Genomic DNA, 23,819 nt, shown 5'->3' on the forward strand with positions numbered 1-23,819 from the left:
CTACCCACACAAGTGAGGTATCATTTTTATCGGGAGACTTGGGGGAACGCTGGGTGGAAGGAAATTTGTGGCTCCTCTCAGATTCCCGAACTTTCTGCCACAGAAATGTGAGGAACATGTGTTTTTTTTTAGCCAAATTTTGAGGTTTGCAAAGGATTCTGGGTAACAGAACCTGGTCCGAGCCCCGCAAGTCACCCCTCCTTGGATTCCCCTAGGTCTCTAGTTTTCAGAAATGCACAGGTTTGGTAGGTTTCCCTAGGTGCCGGCTGAGCTAGAGGCCAAAATCTACAGGTAGGCACTTCGCAAAAAACACCTCTGTTTTCTTCCAAAAATTTGGATGTGTCCACGTTGCGCTTTGGGGCGTTTCCTGTCGCGGGCGCTAGGCCTACCCACACAAGTGAGGTATCATTTTTATCGGGAGACTTGGGGGAACATAGATTAGCAAAACAAGTGTTATTGCCCCTTGTCTTTCTCTACATTTTTTCCTTCCAAATATAGGAGAATGTGTAAAAAAGACATCTATTTGAGAAACGCCCTGTAATTCACATGCTAGTATAGTCACCCCGGAATTCAGAGATGTGCAAATAACCACTGCTCCTCAACACCTTATCTTGTGCCCTTTTTGGAAATACAAAGGTTTTCTTGATAGCAATTTTTTACTCTTTATATTTCAGCAAATGAATTGCTGTATACCCGGTATAGAATGAAAACGCACTGCAGGGTGCAGCTCATTTATTGGCTCTGGGTTCCTCGGGTTCTTGATGAACCTACAAGCCCTATATATCCCCGCAACCAGAGGAGTCCAGCAGACGTAACGGTATATTGCTTTCGATAATCTGACATTGCAGGGAAAAGTTACAGAGGAAAACGTAGAGAAAAATTTATGTTTTTTTCACCTCAATTTCAATATTTTTCTTTTTCAGTTGTTATTTTCTGTAGGAAACCCTTGTAGGATCTACACAAATGACCCCTTGCTGAATTCAGAATTTTGTCTACTTTTCAGAAATGTTTAGGTTTCTGGGATCCAGCATTGGTTTCATGCCCATTTCTGTCACTGACTGGAAGGAGGCTGAAAGCACAAAAAATTGCAAAAATGGGGTATGTCCCAGTAAAATGCCAAAATTGTGTTGAAAAATTGGGTTTTCTGATTCAAGTCTGCCTGTTCCTGAAAGCTGGGAAGCTGCTGAGTTTAGCTCCGCAAACCCTTTGTTGATGCCATTTTCAGAGGAAAAACCACAAGCCTTCTTCTGCAGCCACTTTTTCCAATTTTGTTGAAAAAAACGAAATTTTCCCTGTATTTTGGCCAATTTCTTGGCCTCCTTCAGGGGAACCCACAAAGTCTGAGTACCTCTAGAATCCCTAGGATGTTGGAAAAAAAGGACGCAAATTTGGCTTGGTTAGCTTATGTGGACAAAAAGTTATGAGGGCCTAAGCGCGAACTGCCCCAAATAGGCAAAAAAAGGCCTGGCACAGGAGGGGGAAAAGGCCTGGCAGCGAAGGGGTTAAGGTATAAACCATTATCATCATTGTTGGAATGTTTGGCCAAGATGATAAAACATTATACACCAATGATAAAGATAGCCACAAAAATTTAGTTACTGCTCTGTGATGAGAGGGATCACAAGCTTGTGACGGTTAACAGAAGTGGCATTATGTTTCTGCATTGGTTTATTATGTTTGTTTTGACTGCTATACATATTTGGTTTTATTTTCTACTGATGATCTTATTGCACTGTTTACGCTTTGTTTGTTACTGTAATGTTTTATTCACACAGGACATTCATAAATGAAATTGAAAATATGGCACATTGAAGTTCTGTGCAACTCTTATTTTCCCCATTTGTAATTTTTCAGATAGAGCTGCAAAATGAGATGCATGTGCTGCACTCCAGCATGGTATTCCAAGTCAGCAGTACACACACTTGTTCTAGGAGCAGCATATATTGGCTTTGTCTGTAGTCGGATTCTGTTGGTGAAGTACTCTGCCAATGAAGGTCAGTTAATGAAAATGGTCATCACATGAAACTCTGGTGGACTGTTAAATTTGTTTATTATTTTGGTTATTTAGCTCACCACCATGAAGACCTTTTTGGATAGTATGGAATATTCTCTGGTAGAAATCATAGAGGTGCAGTGCGAAAACCAACACAAGGCAAAAAAAACAATCTGGTGGCCCCTGCTTCACAGTATGCAGACCCTTGAGGTGACAGTTTTAAATAAAGACTGTGTTTTTCTATTAATCTTTTTAAAAATATCCATTCATATTTGTACTTGTAAAACTCCTGTTTTTCCTTCAATATCACAAACTTATATAAAGCCATTAAGTTTTATGCCCCATACATTTCCTCTTGTGTATATCTCAACATTATGTCGATAAGGAAATGAAAACAAAAATATTGTCAACTCCTGAATCAGTGTGAAAATAGACTTCTGGATCAGAACTATAGTATAGATTGCAGTGAAGGCTACTCACCATGAAGGAAATGTGATATCTCTTCATCGTAGTCTTCAGACAATTTGATGACATTCTTAGTTTGTTACATTGTGTTCTTTTAAAAGGGCAATCTCAGAAGGTTGATCTCTCCAGAGTTTTCAAAGTCATGAATTCCAGAGAGAACCACAGGGAGGTTTTGGCCAGGCCATGTTTTAGAACAGCTTGAAGCCTGGCAAGTCTACTAAAAATAAATGTAGGCTTCTGAGTGATTCAGACATTACAGATAGAAGTCAGAGGACTTTGATCAAGATTGGAAAATGTCCTACTTGCAGGTCTGAGCACATTAGTAGTTTTTTAAAACGAACTATGACCCAGCAGATGGGTCCTTTTTTAACCTCAGTGTTGTAATATTCATCCATTAATCATACCAGTCATCTTGGGAAGTAGATTTGTAATGTCATTGTGGGTCTGGAGATCTCGGAGTCGATTGTGGCAATTTTGCGGATGGCGGCATATAGACTGGGCAGTTGCTTGCACGGCATAGGATCAGGGAATCTTCCCAAAGGAGTGTCTAGTATGTTTGAGCAAAAGAGTCTCAGGTTATGGTAGAATCAAGTGTGTTTGGCTCCCTTGGGGTAACTTTCAGCATGGCATATTCTGCATGTGTCCCTTTTGGTAACTTTGGAGGTCCATGATATGGACAGTCTGTTTCACTAGAAGTAGTTCAGGTCAAGAAGGTTGTGTTGTCTCATTCCTTTGCTTGCTGGCACATCATTCTCATGCAGGGTGTATAGGCTATGTAGGCTGTATCCAAACATGTACAGTCCGCTTGGGATGTTTGGCACTGTAGACAGCACTGGATAGGATGTCACATATTCCAGGTAGCCTTCGGAAAGTTAAATAATTACAAAGCAGTAATTTTAAACCTGGCATATTTGAAGATAGCTTTCTGAGCAACCCTGTCTAGATCTCCTATTCATCTTCAGTAATGGCTCTGCATATCTTTTAATCATTTATCGTGGAGAGCTTGTAAGTTCAGTCTCTCCCTCAGAAGATATGGTACCCCTTAAATGCCACTTTTGACTCCACTTGAATTTCCCTTAGTACATGTACCACCCTGTGAGCTTTGAGTGCCACACTGGTAATTTCCAAGGTCGTTTGTGTTGCCCTTGTAAAGTAGCCACTTACAAGGTACTGATTTGCTGCTTATTGAACCAGTTCCCTAATTTCTGAGAATATCTGTAAGCTTCCCTCATTCGCACATGTTGCCTCTTGTTTGGGATCCTACATTTCTCCAAATGGTGACTTTGGTCATGTACATAATTTTATATAAATAATGGTATTCGCCAAAAAGGGGCTCCAGGGGTGTACAGTGTAATAGTGTTTACGTTCCTATCAGCCTTTAACCTATCAAGTCCAGAATCTACCATGGTGGTTGAAATTTTACTCTGCATTTGTGCATGCTGTATGTTAGCCATGAAGGCTCTATTTTGCCACATATCTTATTAACCATTGTCCTACATATTTTAACTGCACAGGTAGATAGTGCAATTTCTTAAATAGGTAGCCCAAGAACACCAGAGTCTCAAGTCAGCTGTAGTTTGCTCAGGGCTACTCTCTTTGTAGCAAAGCACAACACCAATTCGGACTAGAAGGTATTTTTTTTTTTTAAAGAGGTCTGTAGCACTAGCAGGAGATTCTGTAGGGACACAGTTCGAGAAGGATTGCTGCCATCTTTACCTTGGTTATTCTGCCTGTTACCAAGTGGAGTAGTTATTGCTGAACCATCATGGAGCTGTGGAGTTCCCTTATGTAAGTTGGTCATCCTTTGAGTACACCTCTGCACCCAGGCATTTAAAGTTACACTGAGCCCAGGTGAAAGGAGGTGGAATGAGGCATGAGGGTGGTCTTTTGCTTCCAAATCTGGCCCAGTGGAAGCAGGAACAAACATGACTTGATTAGGGTTACATGTAGTCTTGCTAGAAAACCTAACTTGTCCACTTACTTCAGGACCAATAGAATCCTTTCTGAAGAATCTTTATAGTGGAATACAATGTATATTCAGCAAAATCAAGTGTTCCCTACCCGCCAGAGTTACACCATTCCTTCCAGCAATACTTTTCCTGGTACTACAAGGCAGCAGTTCCTCACCATTGCAAATGGGATTGGTGATTTTGTAGATTCTTGCCTGGTACCACATTCCATACACCAGTGGTCTGATATAATTATACCTGGATTGACTCCTGCTAATGGTTGCGTGCATGTTAGACCTAGCCAAACAAGCGCAGATGTGCTTATGCCTATATATTGGCATGTACTATATCAATGATCCCAGCCCAATGTAATACTTTATCAACATCTAGTGAGGTGACAAAAGAGAGAGCTTCCTAATCTGTCATATTTGACTTATTGTTTATGAACCAAATGCCTATGTGTTTGCTTCTGGTATTCACCCATTCCAGCTCTGCTAGACTAAATGGCCCATCCATTAGTAAATCTCCTATAATCTTGAAGTTCCTCCAATATTTGATAATCCATATTTATTGTAGTCATTGGTTAATACAACAATCTTTCCTAGATTTCACAATCATTGCTATAGTGACCTCATGCATAGATGATTTCAGAGAGCTCCATGCAAAAGCACTGCTGTTCAGTTTGAAAGTTGAGGGCTCAGGTGGCCTGTATACATATCAACAAATTCAACCAGTAGGAAATCTGATTGTGGAGTCTCATGCCTCCCAAGTATCTTGTTTGTATTGTTAATTTACTTCATGATCTTGAGGTTTTTAGGGTCTCCATCATTGAAGACGTGCTTTTTTCCAGCTGCATATTTTCTTGCCTAATCAGCAGGTAGCATTATTAGTTGTTGATAGCAATTGAGTCTATGGTGCAGGAGTATGTGGAGACTATTGCATTAATGTCCTTCTTTGATTGAGCCAAAGAGTAGTCCTATGCTCTCAGACTGGAGGTGCTTGAAGCCCTTTTCTTATCTTGGGGTAACTGTGCCGGCAGTATCCTTAGTATATTTTTAAAGAACTTTATGTATTCTTTTTTCACAACTCAAAACTATAAGCATACACAGAGGCACTTTTGTCCAGCGTGATTCTGCAGTACTTCTGAACAACATGATCCATTCCAGCAAGGAGAGCAAACCAATCCTACCTCCTTGACCCCAACCCTTTGCCTCCAGGTTTCAAAGAAACCCCATGCATCCCGTTAGTTTGCGGGCCTCTTTAAGGTGCCCCAATCAAGAACTGTTCCTGTGAACCAGGGTCATTGTGCATTGATAACTGAGATTCCCATGCCAGCCCTTTTTTCAAATTTCCCTGGGCCTCTTCCTGCATAAATCATTCTACTTACCTGCACATATTGATGCAAGTAAACCAGTTGTTTGACTCTTGTTGTCTTGCGCACATCTTAGCAAAGCCTCTTGTCTACTATTAATCCCACACAGTAACTGTTTGGCTTGTGGAAGGTCCACATCACAATGTATAGTCATAGAATGAATTGAGAGGCATAAGGTATGTCTGCTTTTAGTATCTCTTCCAATTCCCTAATGATGGTTTTCCAGTACCTACTAGTAAGGGGATAATCCCAGATCGTATAAAAAAAATAAAAAAAATGCCATCTGCAGCTTTATAATTTAAAGGTGTGGGAGTCTACGCCCTACCCAGTTTGTAAAGCCTACTTGTTTAATATGTTCTAGACAGAATCTTTAAGTGGATAAAGCCTTAATCTGAGTTCTGAAGCCTCATCTCTACGTTGCATCAGTGCTACCTCCCAGTCTGCATCTTCCAATGGCCCCCACATCCCTTTCCCAAGTCTCCTGAAGCTTTTTTAGGGTATCTGCACCCTGCATAGTTTTGGACCAAACCCAAACAACCAGAGTCTGTAATAAGTACGTTCCATTGATAGATTAAAATGCCTCTTCCACATTGTGTTATTATAGTTAGTGGATCTTCTATGTCTCACTTGGTCTAGCCAAGTCTGAGGTCTTCAGATCTTTAATCCGATCACCCTCTAAGGCGCATAAACCCTGTTTGGTTCTTGTGTACAAGGGTATTAGATGCTTTGATAGACATCACCAGTATCTTGGCCAGAACTTTGACTTTGATATTGAGATGGTCCTATAGGAGCCACACACATCCTTGGACTTTTGTGTACTGCTATTGTCGCATGTCGTAGATCTGGTGCAAGGACACTCCTTTCCTTGGTAACGTTAAGCATGTTTAAGTTGTAGGTTTCCTCACCCCCGTATTGGAGATCTTATCTTATATATTTTGACCGGGAGTCCTTTGGGTCACAGAGTTTTATCATTTGACATTTGCTTCAGGGCTTCAGAGGGCTCCACTGGAGTAAGTTCCTCCTCAGGGTCACCCTGTCTGCAGAACTTGAGATTGGTAGGTGCAACACGTCCAGGAACTCTGCTGCGTTGCTTTCTGTGGTTTTTGTCTACCTGTGTAAATGGTCTGGTAGTAGTTTGCAAATGCCTGTGTGATGTCCCTATCTGTCCTGGCTGTTTTGCAATTATCTTGTTGGATTTCACCTACCCATTTGGAATGCTTACCCTCTTTCCAAGCTAGGAGAATTGGAGACTCATCTTGTCCTGTCTCATATTATGTCTGCTATTGTGCCAAGTAGTATTGCTTCACTGCATCGTGGGTGGCATTTTGATATTCCTCCCTCAGGACCTCTAACTGCCTCAGTGTAACTTGTAAACTTGTCTCTAAATATAGAGCTTCCCTCTGCCGGAGCGCTCCCTCCAGGCCCACCGCCCACTTTGCCGGACGTGTTCTACTTTATACGATGAGGTTTTGTGCTTTGTCTCTAATAACAATTCTGCATACTTCTCAAGTGTTATAGATGAGACCACTTAACCCAGGTTTTCTCTAAAATAAACATGGAGTCTGTCCAAAGTCCCCTGACTATGTTCCTATCTTTCAGATCCCAAGCTTCTAATCTCTATGTGCGCTTCTCTTGACCTCGCTGTTTTCTTTGTTTTCCTCTCTTGGAATAAAAATATAATCTTGAACATTTTGTGGGTTCCCAAACAAAATGAAAATTGCCTGTCCAAAGGGTATTGGGGTCTGCATATGTTGGACAAGCCCAGTGCATGGCCAGACTTGTAGGCTTAGTGGGTGTGCATGAGGCATCTGTATAGGATGTGCTTCTATCCATTTCTTTCTCAGACATCATTTAAATTGTCACAAACTGTGTATTGTAGCGTCTGATTCTATAAGTTTGGAGCCTATTTTGGCATGGACCCTTTGTTGGTGCGTACACGTTCAGGACCAGCATCGACCACATGCCCTTGACCTCCACTTACCAGTACTATCATATTGATTGGCCAATCTGTGAGCGCTATTTGAGCAAGTTGTGTCCCACCTGGGCCTCAGGTTATAGCTCCATCTGTAGTGTGGTAGTACTGTTGGGGTTCTTCCTTCTTTCCAGGTTCATCCCTACTCCCTCGGTCCAGGGCTCCTTAACTAAAACTCAAACTGCCTTTGTCATTTATATATGAGACCACACTGTGTATGAGAGAACTGGTTGGGATCTGAGTGACCACGACTTCCCTGGGAAGCCATAAGATGTCATGTGCTCGGCTGCCCAATTGTCTCTTCCCTTTGGGAGAGATGAGGCACTGCTAGTTAGCCGGAGCTCAACCCGGATTTGGGGTGACAAGGGTCCTTCGCCGTGGGTTAGACTTAGTCCCCCACACGGTGAACGATCCTGCCACCCAAAAATCCAGTAGTCTCATTAGGATAATGAGAGCCTACGGGACACATGGGTCTTCCCCGATACAGCCCTCCTTCCCCCCCGATACAGCCCTCCTTCCCCCCCCCAGAGGAAAGTCAGAGGAGGACTGACTTAGGGCATCAGGTCCCTAAGCCCCCTAACCCCCAAGATACGGGCTGTGGTTGTCCAGCGTCCTTGACAGCCGGTTCCTGGACAACATTTAGGTCAATAGCCCTTGAACCCTTTTTCCATTTCCTGTATCCCTGGCAAGTACTTAGCTATCTCACCTTTGGGTAAATAGGATGGCTCCAGGTCCTTGACACACAACTGACAGCCTGGATGTCCTGTCCAGAATCGATCTTTGATGGGTTAAGAGTGCACACACCCCTGCAACCAATTTCCTTTGGTTGCTGCTCTGGGGGCAGGGGTGTGGGGGTACAAGGGCTGCCCATGCATTCCTCTGCAAAGGGCTCAGCTGTTCTGCCACCACTGGGCCACACTCGCTCCGTACTTGTTTCATTGTGGTCCGATCCTGGTCGTCTTCAGCCTCCCTAATGTTTCTTGTTCTGTTGCCTCTGGGGAGAGCCAAGACCCACTCCACCCCGACCCCATGCAGCAGGACAATATCCCAATTCACCCCTTCGTGAATGCAGCAGCAATCAGTGGGTCTGCTTTTCGGTTCACTTGTGGCTTGTCATATACATGTAGCAGGATTATGTCTGTTTTGCGGGACAGTGAACAGAGCCTAGTTAAAGTGCATTTGCCATGTTTCGCAGTTGCCCATGTCAGTCTCCTCAGCAGTATCCTGGTTTATCCCCTTCTTGCTTCAGTTTAGCAATCTCTAAGCAATGACGTAACCTTTTTTCTACAATGGCAAGGTCGGATCTAGTTTGTGCAAGCCACTTCTAAATGGAACCATCTAAAATGTCCTGCAGTTCCAGTGTTTTAATCACTTTTTCAATTACTGATCAACCCCACCCAAAGTCTTCAGCAGTGACTTGAGAGCATAGCTGAGCATTACAATGTGCATCCTCAGCACTATCATCCTAAAGGCTCCAAGCCTGCAGAAGTCAGCAAGGTTTACCAGGTATACAGGGTCTCTATCCAGAATCCCCCGTTCTATCGAGTAACCGAGGGGCAGCATCCTGCACAAAATAAAAGTAAATAAATAATCTGATAGTTCCATACATCGCCACAATTATATTTTTAACCTCCAATAGAAGTGCAGCCCAGGTGGCATAATTTTCTTTTATATTTAAAAGTTCAGTGCCTTAATGTCTGGCCAGAAGTATACTGAATGTATGTCAGTGTACTTTACAAAGTTACACACAGTATCTTACATTTCCCAATATGGCAACTCTTGAATGTGCTGAAAGACAGCTGTTGACTTACCAATACATTTATTTGTAACCAAGGAAAAAAAAATAACCTCATTTGCACACTACCAAACAATGAATCTTGCCACCGAAATCTGATGTTTTTTTTTTTTAGTATAATGGCTGTCATTTATGGTAAATATCACTCTTTGAAAAGGTCTAAAATAATATTTACTTTGTTGGGAAGCTTACCAACCTGGCCATATAGTCTTTCTTTCTCAACATGTCAGACTCTATATTGATGTTTAATTACAGAAGCTTTTCCAGTTCTTTAGGATAAAGCCATCAGTAATACAACATGTGTCCAATCATTTGATTTGTAATGTACTAGATAATGTGTTTTATTTAGCTGATTGGTGAGCAGGCTCTACTCAAACAAAAATGTATTAAATTAACTTTTTACGTTTTTCCACCCACTTTTCTTTATGATGTAATATGCTTTATTTCACAGAGAACAAGTATGACTATCTTCCAGCCACAGTCAATGTATGTGCTGAGGCTGTTAAGCTCATCATTTGTTTGGCTCTGGCAGTCTGCTTTATCTTAAGACGTAAGTTTGATCCCATCTGTGCCTGTGTTTTTTCTTATTATTTATACAAGTTATTGTTTGTTTTCATTCTACAGAATAAATGACCTGCAGTAAACTGCATCTGGTCCTTCAAGACTCCTTTGTGGCACAGAAAACTGTTTCATTGGGAACATGTTGTCTTAGCTGAGTTAACTATAATCTTTGGTTTTACTTAACATTGCTGCAACTGCACAACATATAGGCCCTCATTACGAGTGTGGCGGTCTTAAAACGGCCACACTCATGGTGGCAGCCTTACCGCCGCGACCCGGTGGTAAAGACCACCGCATTACGAGTCTGTTACTATGTTTGCACAGCAGGCTGTTGGCTAGGTGACCCATTAATTTTGAACAGAGTTAAAGCCCTTTCACCTATAGTTATGTTCAGATTTGACACCTATTGTCCCAAAATAGCACTCATTCTCCATAGGAGACAATAGATCAAGCTTAAACATAATTAGCGTTTTTTTTCTAATAAGCAGGCTAAACAGAGTTACTTGTGACTAATTAGTTCTAGATTATATAGAAAGCTATGCTTGTAACAACCTTGCAAATGTCTGGGTAAATGCATCATTGTTTATTAACAGGGAAATAAGACAGCACATGCTTGTCAATACTGAATTTTTAACATGAAGCAATGTATTTCACTAGTGTAACCATGCTATCTGTTCTGTTTGGGTAAATAGAGAATCTATGGTGGTCATTATGTACATGGCGGTGTGGCCTGCCAGCCGGCATGGCGTGCCACACCACCACATTATGAACACCATGAGGGCTGCCATCGGCGGCCCTCACTCACTGCCAGGCTGCCTCCGTCAGGCAGCCTGGTAGCTGTCGGAATCATTATCCGACAGGGCAGCGGTGCTGCCCCTCATATCAATTCCTAAGCCTCCAGCCTTTCCCTGGTGGATTTCCCCAGCTGGCGGAAGGGGTGCACCGGGGCACCCTTGGGGACTCTGCACTGCCCATGCAATTGGCATGGGCAGTGCAGGGGCCCCGTGCAGTGCCCCATCGCGCAGGTAGACCGTGATCTGCGCTATGGGTGCAGCTGAACCCGCTGCACAGAGGCATTGGCGGCGGCCCTATTCTTTTGTTTCTTGATCTCAACTCAGATGTTTTTCATTCTCGTTGGTCCACTCCAAAAGCAACCTCCTGCTCAGGCTGAGGGTAGCTGCCCCCTAAATGTATTACTAATAGTCCCTAAGAACCACGTTCTAAGACTGCAAGAACACTTTTGGCCCAGCTCTTGAAAAGGGTGCCCTCAAACCACTGAATAGCTGAGCTTATCTCTCCTCTTAATAGAATTGTGTGTATTGGTTTTAATTGTCCAACTGCTCACAAGTGTAATCTTGAAGTTCCTTTTAATATTGCTTTTACTGTAATTAGTTATGTGCATTGATTTATATGTACACAATATTGGATATCAAAGTGTTGCCTCATTACATATGTAAAAAAATATAGCAAAACTACTTTGTAAAGATTTGGTACGGTAACTTAATCTTTCAAAATTTAGTTTTTCCTTTTACACGTTTTCTTGTAGATGGACGGTCATTTAAGGAATTTAAATGTTCTTCAAGGAAGGATGTGTTAACCTTCATGAAATGGTCCATTCCAGCCTTTCTGTACTTTCTGGACAATCTCTTCTTCTTTTATATACTCTCATACCTTCAACCTGTAAGTTTTTACCAATCACACACAAATGCATGCCATGTTTGTTTGTGACAGTGTCTTCCAGCTGTGTTGTTGATTCAGTCCGTTTGTTTGAACGCAAATCTCCACAATGGGATTTTCTTTGATTTTCATAAACAAGAATACTTGTGCCCATGCACAGGATCCTGGGAAACATTCTCATTTATAAAAATGGTATTTTAAAAATGATTACTACTAAAAGAGAAAACTGTCTGTCTTTACTCAGAATGTCCAGTTGTAGTTTGTTAATCAGCAGTATAGGGCACATCTGCAATGAAACAAATCCCTGTTCTTAAATCTGGCTTGGCAGTGCAGTTTTCTGCTTTTTACATTTTGTTAATAATCCAAAGAAGTATTACTCTCTCACCTTTTGCTCTTGGCTATTTGGTGTTCTCTCACCTTTCAGGAAGTGCTTCCATTGGGATGTGAGGTTTTATTTTACACCTGAAAAGAACGTCCAATCATTACGTTGTTTTCTTTATAGAATGCGTACAGCAGATGGGAAAATGAATGTGAAAAACAATCTTGTTCAAGGAAAATACACGTTCTCCGCATAATCCAGCCATCTAGTGTTGAGCTCAGATGTGTGCATGTTGTTTTTCTTCAAATAAAGTCTTTTGAGTCACGAGGTATAGTGACTCCTCCTCTTGCTAACAATGCACATGATCATCAACTCCATTGTTTGTTTTCCTCCGCTGTCTGGTTCGGACATGTGCTTCTCCTGCTCCGATCGTAGCTCAGTACCTATCTCTCTCTTCTAAAATTGACGTTTAAATTGTGTGGAGTTTCCCATTTGGCCATGGACCTTCGCCCTTCAGGCCTCAATTTTTCATCAACTTTCCTCCCACCAATTTATACCAGGCGTGCAACTTGTTTGCCCCCTGAACACGAGGAGACAACCTACAAGGCCTGGAAGTCTTTTCAATTGAAAGACACTCCAGTTAAACAGCTAGAATTCTCAATGTCTTGCCGCACGGCTGAAGATACTCCAGACTTTTTCGGTTCGGAAGATCCAGAACTGTGGCAGTCGACAATATTCCACCTCACCGCCGAGAAAATTGGTTTCAGAGCCCAAAGCGCCGGCACAAAAAATACTGTTGACTAAACCTGCATTGGAGCCAAAATCTCTGCTAGCTGCTAAACTCTGAATTCTGTGGAAACCGTGCAACCAGTGCTTGAGAAACACCATCAAGAGTTGGACTCATGGCAAAAGTACCTAATGATTCATCCACATACAGGAAGTATTCTCATCAGACCCCCTCATTCAGGGGAATAGCCTGCAAAAAGACAGCTGTTATTTGCAGAGGCTTTGGACAATCCTCTTCCCCCAAGCAAGAAGAAAAAGGAGGATAAAGCAACTAGCCCATTGCACACAAGTCCACCACCATCACAGCCTGCTGTGCACACTCCATCACCACACTCTCACCTGTTCATATTAATGAGTCACCTGAGTGTTCACTACACCCCTACACAGGGGATGGGGGTAATGCAGACCAATACTTCACCCACCTCAAGACAAACTGTGGGACTCTTTTATGATGTCAACCCACCAGATAATATGGACCCCAATCTATATCCAGCTAGACCTTCCACTGGGTGATACAACAACTTATAATAACCTTATAAGTAGAGCGGCTACATTCCATAAAGTCTTCTACATACGTTTTTTGTTTTTATTTGAAACTCTCGTCCAATCCGCGTTTGGCACAATATCCGCCAATGCTGAAGGGTATGCTTTGTCACACTTGTGTCATTTTCAACAACCCTGTTAGGATTAGAGTGATCACTCCCAGGGTTAATTAAAATGCCTTCACCAAATCACCCAGCAAACATCAACGGAAAACTTAGACTTGACTCATAGAGGAGGTTCAAGCACTCCTAAACAAAGATGCCATAGAAACAGTGCCAATGCACCAACTAGGCACAGGGGTTTATTCATTCTACTTCCTTGTACCCAAAAAAGATGGGTCCCTAAGGTCAATCTTGGACAGCTGACCTTGAACCAATACATCTTCTCAGAGCATTTTCACATGCTCACTCTGCAAGATGTCATTCCATTACTACAACAAGGCGACTTCATGGCAGCAGTAGATCTGAAAGACTCCTACTTTCACACCCCCACTCATCCAGCTTATCGCAGATATCTCAGGTTCATAATAAACAACCAACATTTGCAATTCAGGGTGCTCCCCCCTCAGGGGGTGACGACTGCCCCCAGGGTTTTCGCCAAATATCTGGCAGTAGTTTTTCCATACTTAGATGATTGGGTCTTCAAGAGTGCAACACACCAACCCTGTTTTCCACACACACTGGCCACCATAAGCCTGCTTCATCAGTTAGGCTTTACCACCAATGCTGTCGAATCCCCACCTCCAACTCCTCCAAGTACAACTTTACCTAGGAGTCGTTCTGGACTCTCAACGGTGGGATAGCTTATCCCAATGCTGTCTGGATTCAGTCTTTCCTGGAGCTTATTCTACAGTTCCAGCCTGTCCAGCAGGTAACAGTGAGGAAAGTCGTTTCTTCACGATATGAGGCTTCACGCATAGCCGTAGTACCCTATGCCAAAATCAACATGCATCCGCTACAGGAGTGCTTAGCACATCGATGTATTCGAGTGGAGTGTCAATTGAAAGATCTAGTGTTGGTGGGCCGTCAAGCATATCACTCTCTGCAGTGGTGAAACACCAACAATCTCCTCATCTAGACCCAATTCCGCAGAGAGCCATAATGGACCCCTCCCTCACTGGTTGGGGAGGCATTCACAGGATCTCACAGTCCAGGGACACTGAACACCCAGTCAGAGACATTTCCATATCAGTCACCTGGAGTTTCTAGTTGTTCATCCAGCATTCAAACCTTCTTTCCTCTCCTAATTGGCAAGTTAGACCTTAACATGACACACAATATGACTGCCATGTATTATCTCCAAGAACAGGGGGGCACCAGATCGCCTCAGCTAGCTCATCTAGCCCAGAACTTCTGGAGGTGGGCTCTCTCATAAAATATCCATCTGTTAAAGGATTACCTTCCGGGAGTGGACACCAACTTTGCAGATCTCCTCAGCAGGAGCCACCTTCAAGTCCACGAGTGTGAACTCCACCTGCAGGTCCTCCTCCCATACTTTCTGCACTGGAGTCAACCACAAATGGACCTCTTCCCTACTGTGATGCGGGTGGAGCGTCGATTTCAGCCGTGAAGCGGGTGGGGTGTTTATCAGCCGCGTTGCAGATGGTGCGTCAAATTTCCCTGCACGACGTTCTCTGCGTGGATTTCAGTCCTTCTTCTGGCAACTCCACCTTTCAAGGGCCCAAGGACTGGATAGGGCACCACTTGGCAGGGCAGGAGTCTCAGCAGAGAGTCCAGGTGCTGGCAGAGGAAGTCTTTGATGGCCCTGAGACTTCAAAACAGAAGGCAAGCTCATTTCAAGCACTTGGAGATTCTTCTCAAGCAGGAATGGACAACAAAGTCCAGTCTTTGTCCCCTTTTACAGGCAGAAGCAGCAACTGCCGGATAGCCCAACAAAGCACAGTCACAAGTAGGGACAACACTTCTTAGCTGTTCAGCTCTTCTCCTTGGCAGAGGTTCCAGAAGTGATCTTGAAGAAATCTAAAGTCTGGGGTTTTGGGTCCACTACTTATACCCCTTTCTGCCTTTTGAAGTAGGCAAACTTCAAAGGAAAGTCTATTGTTTTACAGGATCCTGCCTTGCCCTGGCAGGCCCCAGAAACACACCAGGGATTTGGAGACTGAATTTTGTGAGGGTAGTCACAGCCCATTCAGGTGTAAGTGACCACTCCTCCCTCCGCTCCAGCTCAGATGGCTCATCAGGATCTGCAGGCTACACCCCAGCTCCCTTTGTGTCACTGTCTAGAGGAGATTTACAAACAACCAAAATGTCAGTCTGACCCAGACAGGGAATCCACAAATGGACAGAGTCACAGAATGGTTAAAGCAAGAAAATGCCTACTTTCTAAAAGTGGTATTTTCAAACTACAGGGGAGGCCACGCCAAGGATGCCAGGTCTGAAAAGTGCCTTACCTTCAACCCAGAGCAACTAATTTCCTCATAGCCTGCCAACACAGTATGGCTCTCCAATCCCGTCTCCTGAAATCATAAGAGAAATTACCTGCTTTTAGCTCATTCTGCTTTACCTATTCTTTCACCCAAACATCTTGTTTTGGTGGCATGTTTGGCTGTAGATACACATGCTGTGCATACTCCTGCCATCTAGTGATGGGTTTGGAGTTTTACAATAGTTTTTTCTTTGAAGACTCATTTCTGAGTCACGGGATCAAGTGGTGACTCCTTCTCGGTGATGCTGTGCATGTCAAGTCATTTATTAGATTATTTTCTCACCGCCATCTGGTTCGGACATAAATTTGTTCTGTTTTTCAGCTTGCTCTGGTTCAAAACTTTTCTTCTGTCTATCTTTCGATGGTATTGTTCTTTTGATTGCGAGTTGTCCACCTTTTTGCGTTTGTACTTTCTGAGTCGTCTAGTCCAGTTCCGACCGTCTGCCCTTCAGGGGTGGGCCTCTCACAGTTTCTGGTCTTCCTCCATGCAGCATCAAAGAGAATGTCGATCTGATGGAATGGACGGTGTTTTGTTTCTGCCCTCGGTGCCACTCCAAATTCTCCCACACCGACCGCCATCAGGTGTGTAATCTGTGCCCCTCTCCCGATCAACTCGAGGCTTCCTGAAACTCTTGTAGATCCTTTAGATCACAGAAGACCCTTCAAGATCGAGAGCACATAGGCTGGAGATGGCACATAAATCCTCAAGACATCTTTGGAGAAGAGCATGCACCCGAGAACAAGAGGACGCCTTCTGCACTCAAGGTTCAGACTATGATGTTCAGTGGGACATCGAGAGCCAAGAGGTGACGTTGGCGCAGCCAGTGAGTACTGTGACCCCTCCTGTTCGTACAAGACACTTAAAAAAAAACCTTTATGAAGGTCACCAGATTGCCACTGTGTAGGAAAGTAGCCTCTTTCTAGCATGGTTACCCCCACTTTTTGCCTGTTTGTCAATGTATTTGACTGTGTTCACTGGGATCCTGCTAACCAGGACCCCAGTGATTATGCTCTCTCCTTCTAAACTTGGTTGCTGGAACCATTTTCACCCCACATTTGGCATACTGGTGCCCCCATGTAAGTCCCTAGTATATGGTACCCAGGGCATTGGGGTACCAGGGGATCCCTGTTGGCTGCAGCATGTATTATGCTACCAATAGGGAGCTCCTGCAAAGTGTTCTGCAAGTCTGCCATTGCAGCCTGTGTGAAAGGGTGCATGCACCCTTTCACTATCAAGTCACTGCACCAGATCACTAAGTCATCCCTATGACAGGCCCTACTAGCCTAGAGGGGAGGGTGCAGGTACCTGTGTGTGAGGGCACCCCTGCACTAGCAGAGATGCCCCCACAAACTCCTGGCCCATTTTCCTGGACTTTTGATTTGGGGGAAGAGGGGGGGGGACACTATTTTACGCGTGTACTGGACATAGGTCTTCCTGTGTCCAGCTACATAATTGTAACTCCGAACCTGGGCATGTTTGGCATCAAACTTATTGGAATCATACCCCAATACTGTTGCAAGTATTGGAAGTACATTTCCATGTATTTTGGGGGCCCCTTAGATGTCCCAAGCATTGCTACCACCAGTCTTACAGGGTTTTCCAGGCAGCCCAAGCTGCTCCCACCCCTGAGACAGGTTTCTGCCCTCCTGCTGCTTGATCTGATTACCCCAAAAAGGAAGAAAAAAAGATTTCCTTTTGGGAGAGGAAAGTAACACCCTCTCGCTTTGGAAATAGGTGTGACTGGCTTTGGAGGGGTAGCCTCCCCAAGCCACTGGCATGTTTTGAAAGGCATATTTGGTGCCCTCCGTGCACAAACCAGTCCACACCAGTTCAGGGACCCCCAGTCCCTGATCTGGTGCGTAACTGGACAATGGAAAGGAGAGTGACCACTCCCCTGTCCATCACCACCCCAGGGGTGGTGCTGAGAGCTCCTCCAGAGGGCCACTGGGTCCTGCCATCTTGTTTCCAAGGTTGGCAGGGAACTCTGGGAGCATCTGAGTGGCCAGGCAGGTGAGGTTAGAGCCCCCTCCTGATAGGTCCTTACCTGGCTAGTTGACCAATCCCCCTCTCAGGGATATTTAAGATCTCCCTCTTCGGTGGGTCCTCAGATTCAGCTTGCAAGACTCCAGCAGAATTCCTCTGCAACCTCCACTTCGACTTCTGGCCAGTGCAACTGCGACTGGACCCTCCAGGAACCGACAATGCTTTGTTTCCACAAATCCTGCCAGCTGTGCAACATTTTCCCGGCTGTGCATCCTCAGAAGATAGCAACTCTCCAGCCTGCACAAGAAGAAGAAGAAGGAATCTCCCTTGGACTGAAGAAGTCACTCCCCTACAACTGCAGGCACCTACAGCAAACGATGACTGGCTGCGTGGATCTCCCCTCATCTTGAGCTGCGTGGATCCTGCATCACGGGTGGTGGTCCGGAGTAGTCCTCCTGGTACTCTCTGCCAGCTATCCAACTGTGGTGAAGGTAAGCCTTTGCCTTCCCACTCAGGACAGAACCCCCCCCCCCCCTTGCACTGCGTCTTTTGCAGCTGCCATGGCTTGTTGGCATCCCCTCTAAGAGATCTTCAGGCTAGGAGCAGCTCCAGTCCCCAGCACTCCTTCCTGCAAAGCACAGCCTTCTGCGTGGTTCTTCGGCGGCGTGGGATCCTCTTTTGTAGAGCTTTGTGGGTTCCTTCTGCAACTCCTTTGTCCCTGTCCTGTGGGACTCCTGTGTGTGCTGCCTCTGCTCCTGTGGACTCTCTGCGATGCTGAGGGTCCCCTGTGACTCCCTCTCCTGGGTTGAGTCCTCTTGGACCTTGCTGCCCCCCCCCCCCCCCCTTCCACTAACCACGAGTTTGCCTTTGCCAAGGCTTGTTGGTGGAATTCCTGCAATCTTCACTCCGGCATATGACATCTTCTGCATCCATCAGGAACTCTTCTCTGGCTCCAGGGCTGCAGTGCTGACCTGTGCTTCATCACACTAGACCAACTCCTGCAAGTACAGCTGGGTGGGTAGTAGCTCCTACTTCTCCTGGACTCCACTGTGACTCTTGGTCCTGTCTCTCCACAGATCTTTGTTTCTTCAGGAATCCACTGCTTGTTTTCTTGCAGCCTTGTCTGGGTGTCTTCTTCTTTTCCTCCTTTTGGGTGGTTTGGGGAAAATCCAGTGATTTACTCCTGCTTTCCTGGTCACTGGGGGCACTGTGTTACTTACCTCTGTTGTTTACAGCACTCCCATCTCCCCTCTACACATTCCACTTACCTAGGTGGCGGTCTTGTGTTCGCATCCCCTTTTTTAGTATATGGTTTGTGCTCCCCCTAGGGGTCACTATTTGTTAGTGTTATTTGCACTGTTTTCTAGCCTTTTCTATGTCTATTTCTGATAACTAGTGTGTGTATATATATATATATATTTAGTGTATTATATACCACCTGTTGGAGGATTGCCCTTCTAGTATTTTGTTCCAAAAATAAAGCACCTGTATTTTTCTACAATGGTGATTTCTTTCATGTCTTTCAGTGCTGTGTGACTACAGTGGTATTGCATTAGATTTGCATGTCCGAAACTGTCCGTACCGAAAACACAGGAGACTACTCCTTCGGAGCATGTAGACTCTAACCAATCCTCCAGTACCCCATCTTCAATTGAGCCAAAATTAGAATTTATGGACACTAAGCAGCGCTGCCTCCAAATTCAGGAAGGGACAGGGCCTATTGTTGCTTCTTCCACTGTCACCTTTAAGAGGAAATTATCATTCCAAGAGGCCTTGGATACTTCACCACCTCCAAAAAGGCCTCTAAGGACAGGCTTAGGCCGTTGCTGCCGCCGCCGCCGCCGCCTCCTCCTCCTCCTCAACCACCTTCCTCACCACTTCCAGTTCCACCTTCTCCTCCACCCTCTTACCCTCCTCATTCTCTTACCTTATACTGCAGGGTACTTCACCCCCCAGGGTTCATCTTTATTTATAGGGGAAGATTTGGGTGGTATACTTCCATACCCAAACCCGCTGGGATACTGACGACCCCTGATCCCATGACCAGTACTGATCCATATCTATATCCCGCACAACCTTCCCCTCCAGAGGATACTGCTAGTTATCAGCAGGTCATAGCAAGGGCAGCTGCCTTTGATAATGTTCTATTAGGTCTCTCTGTAACTGAACAGTATTTTCTATTTGCTATTTTGACCACTATGCATTGAGACATCCAGTTCCTTTCTATGCCCCAGAGCATCATTCGTCATACAAATGACATCTTTAGCCAGTCCGCTCTAGACTTTTAACTCTTAGGGTGGCAAAAAAGTATAAGCTCCTTCAGCCCCACTTCATATCAGGCTTCAGGTCCCACCAGCTCCAATAGTGGCTACCACTGCAAGGAAGCGTGCTAACAGCCAGGCTCCAGGGACTCTCCTCCACTAGACAAGGAGAGCTACAAGCGTGTTGCGGCAATAGCCAATTTGCAGGCCTTACTTTCAAGGTATGACCAGGCTTACTGGGATGAGATGGAGGCGCTCCTCCAATATCACCCAGATGAGCACCAAATAAACGTGGCCAGCAACTTGTTTCAGAAGGGCAAACAATAAAAAAATTCAATACACTGTGCATTCGATGCCACAATCACAGGTGCACGTGGGATAAACACTAGTATATTGCTAAGGACACATGCATGGCTTAGATGCTCTGGCTTCAAGCCAGAAGTACAATAAGCGGTGTTCAACAAGAGCATCTTTTTGGCCCTCAAGTTGAGTCCACACTTGAAAAGCTAAAAAAAAATTAAAAAATACTGACACTACAAAGGCCATGGTTGCTTTTCTTTTGGGGCACATATAGGCAATATTCATCTACCCCATATTTAGAGGAAGTTATAAAGCAACAACCTCTGAACCATCTACCTCTCAACCAAGGCAACCGTCAAACTCTTACTCTCTAGGTTTTTTCAGAGGAGCCTAGAGAGGCAACATCAATGGAGACTGAGGCAACAGCACTACCACCTGTGGCTCTTCCTCATCTAAACACTGACTACATTCATCTCCCTAAACCCCACTCCACACCAGTTGGGGACGACTTCAGGATTAAAATACACAATGGACACACAACATTGGACCTATGGGTCCTGTCCATAATCTAACATGGTTATTGTCTGGAGCTCACTTCCACACCTCCAAACATTTCCTCTCGCTTCCACAAGTTATCTCATGAACAACTCACCCTTCTAAAGAGGTACAATCCCTGCTCGCCATGAGTGCCATAGAGCCCGTCCCATTGGAATACAAGAGAACAGGAATTTACTTCCTCGTTCCCCACAAAGGACTGAATGCTCAGACCTATTCTGGATCTCAGACCGTTAACCATTACATTCTCTCAAAATACTTTCATATGATCACTTTTAAAGATGTTATGCCACTCCTTCAACAAGGGGACTTCAAGGCAGCTCTGGACTTAAAGGACTCCTACTTCCACATTCCCATCCACCCTGCACACTGGAAATACCTAACGTTTGTGGTTGCAGGAAAACATTATCAATTCATAGTCCTGCCTCTTGGAGTCATGACAGATTATTCACAAAGTACCTAGCTGTGATTGCGGCACATCACAGAAAGCAAAATATACATATATTTCCTTACCTAGACAACTGGCTCATCAAAACCAGCACACTACAGCAGTGTCAATCTGACACTCAAACCACAGTAAACCTACTTCACAAGTTAGGGTTCACAATCACTGTTCTCAAATCCCACCTACAACCTCTTCAGATTCAGCCATATCTGGGAGCCATTCTCAATGCAGAGTTGGGGTTAGCATACCTCAACCCACCCTGCATTCACAATTTTCAGCTTCTGCTTTCCCATTTTCATGAAAATCACACTTACTCACTGCTGACTGTCATGCATCTCTTAGAGATGATAACATCCTGTATTGCCATTGTTCCTCACACAAGACTCCACAAGCGTCCCCTCCAACTGTGTCTGTCTTGTTAGTGGTCTTCGTCACAGGGTCTCCTTCAGGATCTGTTGTTGTTAGACCGCCATACCCACTGCTCTCTACAATGGTGGAACACCACCAACCTATTGAGAGGGTGGCTTTTCAAGACTCTGTGCCTCAGCTCATTCTGATTAGATGCGTCCCTGATGGGTTGGGGTGCACATCTTCAAGACCTCATAGTGCTGGGCCTCTGGGATCCCTGGCTCCAAACCCTACATATAAATTATCTGGAGCTTCAGGCAGTATTCCTAGTCCTGAAACTTCCCTTCCTCACCTGGCAAACAAAGTTGTCTTAGTCCAGACAGACGACATGCCAGCTATGTATTATCTGCAGAAACATGAGGGTGGCTCATGGTGGTGGGCGCTCATTTGGAGTGGAGCACGATCATCCCAGTTGTCACAACTTGCTCAGAGACAATATGGAAGTGGGCTTTTTACCACCACATTCACTTAGTGGCAGAGTATCTCCCAGGAACGGACAACAACTTTGCAGACCTGCTCAGCAGCATGCATCAATAAGTCCACAAATGGGAACTCCACTCGCAAGTCATTTGAAAAACCTTCCAGAACTGGAGAACTCCTCAGATAGAATCTTTTTGCAACAGCCAAAAATGCAAAATGCCTAAGCTTTGCATCCAGGTACCGTCGTCCTTTATCCAAGGGCAATGCTCTATGGATGAACTGGTCAAGGATATTTGCTTACGCTTTTCCACCTCTCCCTCTCAGTCCATTCCTGGTTCGGAAAATGAGACTAACGTTCCTTGCCATGATCCTTGTAGCTCTCACTTGTGCACTACAGCCAGGGTTCACTACACTTCTGGACTTCTTGCTGGTTTCCCACAAGAAGTTTCAAAACAGGCCAGATCTTCTCACGCAGGAGCAAGGACAGATCAGACATCCAGACTGTAGGTCACACAAGCTAGAGATATGGCTCCTGAAGTCATAGAGTTCGATTATCCCCCAATTACCTTCTGAATGTTTGGACATTCTTAAGTAAGCCTGTAGACCTACAACTAGAGCATGCTATGCTGCAAAATGGAAACATTTTGTTTGCTGTCAGACCAAACACAATTACCCCATTAAAGCTTTCGAGGACATTGTTTGCTGTTTGCTTCACTTGCAGAAACAAAACTTGGCTTGTACTCCTCTATATCTTGCAGCCATGGCTACATATGTAGAAAACGGGCAACATACTTACCTGTTCCGAATCCCAGTCATCAAAGACTTTATGGATAGCCTTAAGAGTTAACTCAACCAGACTATGACCAGCACCATCCTGGAATCTTAATATCATGCTCACTAGGCTGACGGGCCCTCCTTTTGAGCCACTTCATTCATGCTTTGTTCAGTTCCTTTCATGGAAAGTGGCATTCTTAGTCATAATTACATCACTCAGACTTTTTGGTGAGATCCAGGCCTTAACATTAGAAGAACCTTTCTTGCATACACACAGACAAAGAGGTTCTTCATACACACCCATGGTTTCTACCTAAAGTGGTTTCTCAATTTCATATGAGTCAAACCATTGAGTTACTGGTTTTCTTCCCCCAGCCTGACTCATTTGCAGAAAGAGCTATCCACACTTAAGATGTCAAAAGGGCTCTCGTGTACTACAATTACAGGACTAAAGACTTCATAAATATTAGACAGTTCTTTGTAGTTTTTTTTTTGTTCCTCATAAGGGTCATCCAATATCTAAAAATAATAAAACCAGATGGATAGTTCAATGAATACAAACCTGTTATGCTAAAGCAAAAAGATATTTACCAGTAACTCCTAGAGCGCATTTAACTAGGAAGAAAGGAGCCACCGTGATTTTCTTGGGAATCAATCAATCAATCAGTCAATCAATCAATCAATTAATTTATAGAGCGCGCTACTCACCCGTGAGGGTCTCAAGGCGCTGGAGGGGTGTGGGGGGAGGGGGGAGGTTTTTACTGCTGCTCGAAGAGCCATGTCTTGAGGTGTTTC

General features: G+C 44.5%; 1 protein-coding gene across 6 annotated transcripts in view; it reads left to right on the forward strand.

Moving 5' to 3' along the window:
* The window catches only part of SLC35A5 (solute carrier family 35 member A5), a 142,875-nt gene that overhangs the window by 47,646 nt on the left and 71,410 nt on the right, over nt 1-23,819 (forward strand). For all 6 annotated transcript variants that reach the window (XM_069204173.1, XM_069204177.1, XM_069204172.1 and 3 more), the window contains 3 exons: nt 1,855-1,994; nt 9,998-10,096; nt 11,654-11,787. In XM_069204173.1, coding sequence (XP_069060274.1) covers nt 1,868-1,994; nt 9,998-10,096; nt 11,654-11,787 — 360 coding nt within the window. In that variant the 5' untranslated portion in view covers nt 1,855-1,867. The remainder of the gene's footprint in view (nt 1-1,854; nt 1,995-9,997; nt 10,097-11,653; nt 11,788-23,819) is intronic.

This window comes from Pleurodeles waltl, chromosome 8, assembly GCF_031143425.1.
Source record: "Pleurodeles waltl isolate 20211129_DDA chromosome 8, aPleWal1.hap1.20221129, whole genome shotgun sequence".
In the NCBI taxonomy this organism is placed as follows: domain Eukaryota; kingdom Metazoa; phylum Chordata; class Amphibia; order Caudata; family Salamandridae; genus Pleurodeles; species Pleurodeles waltl.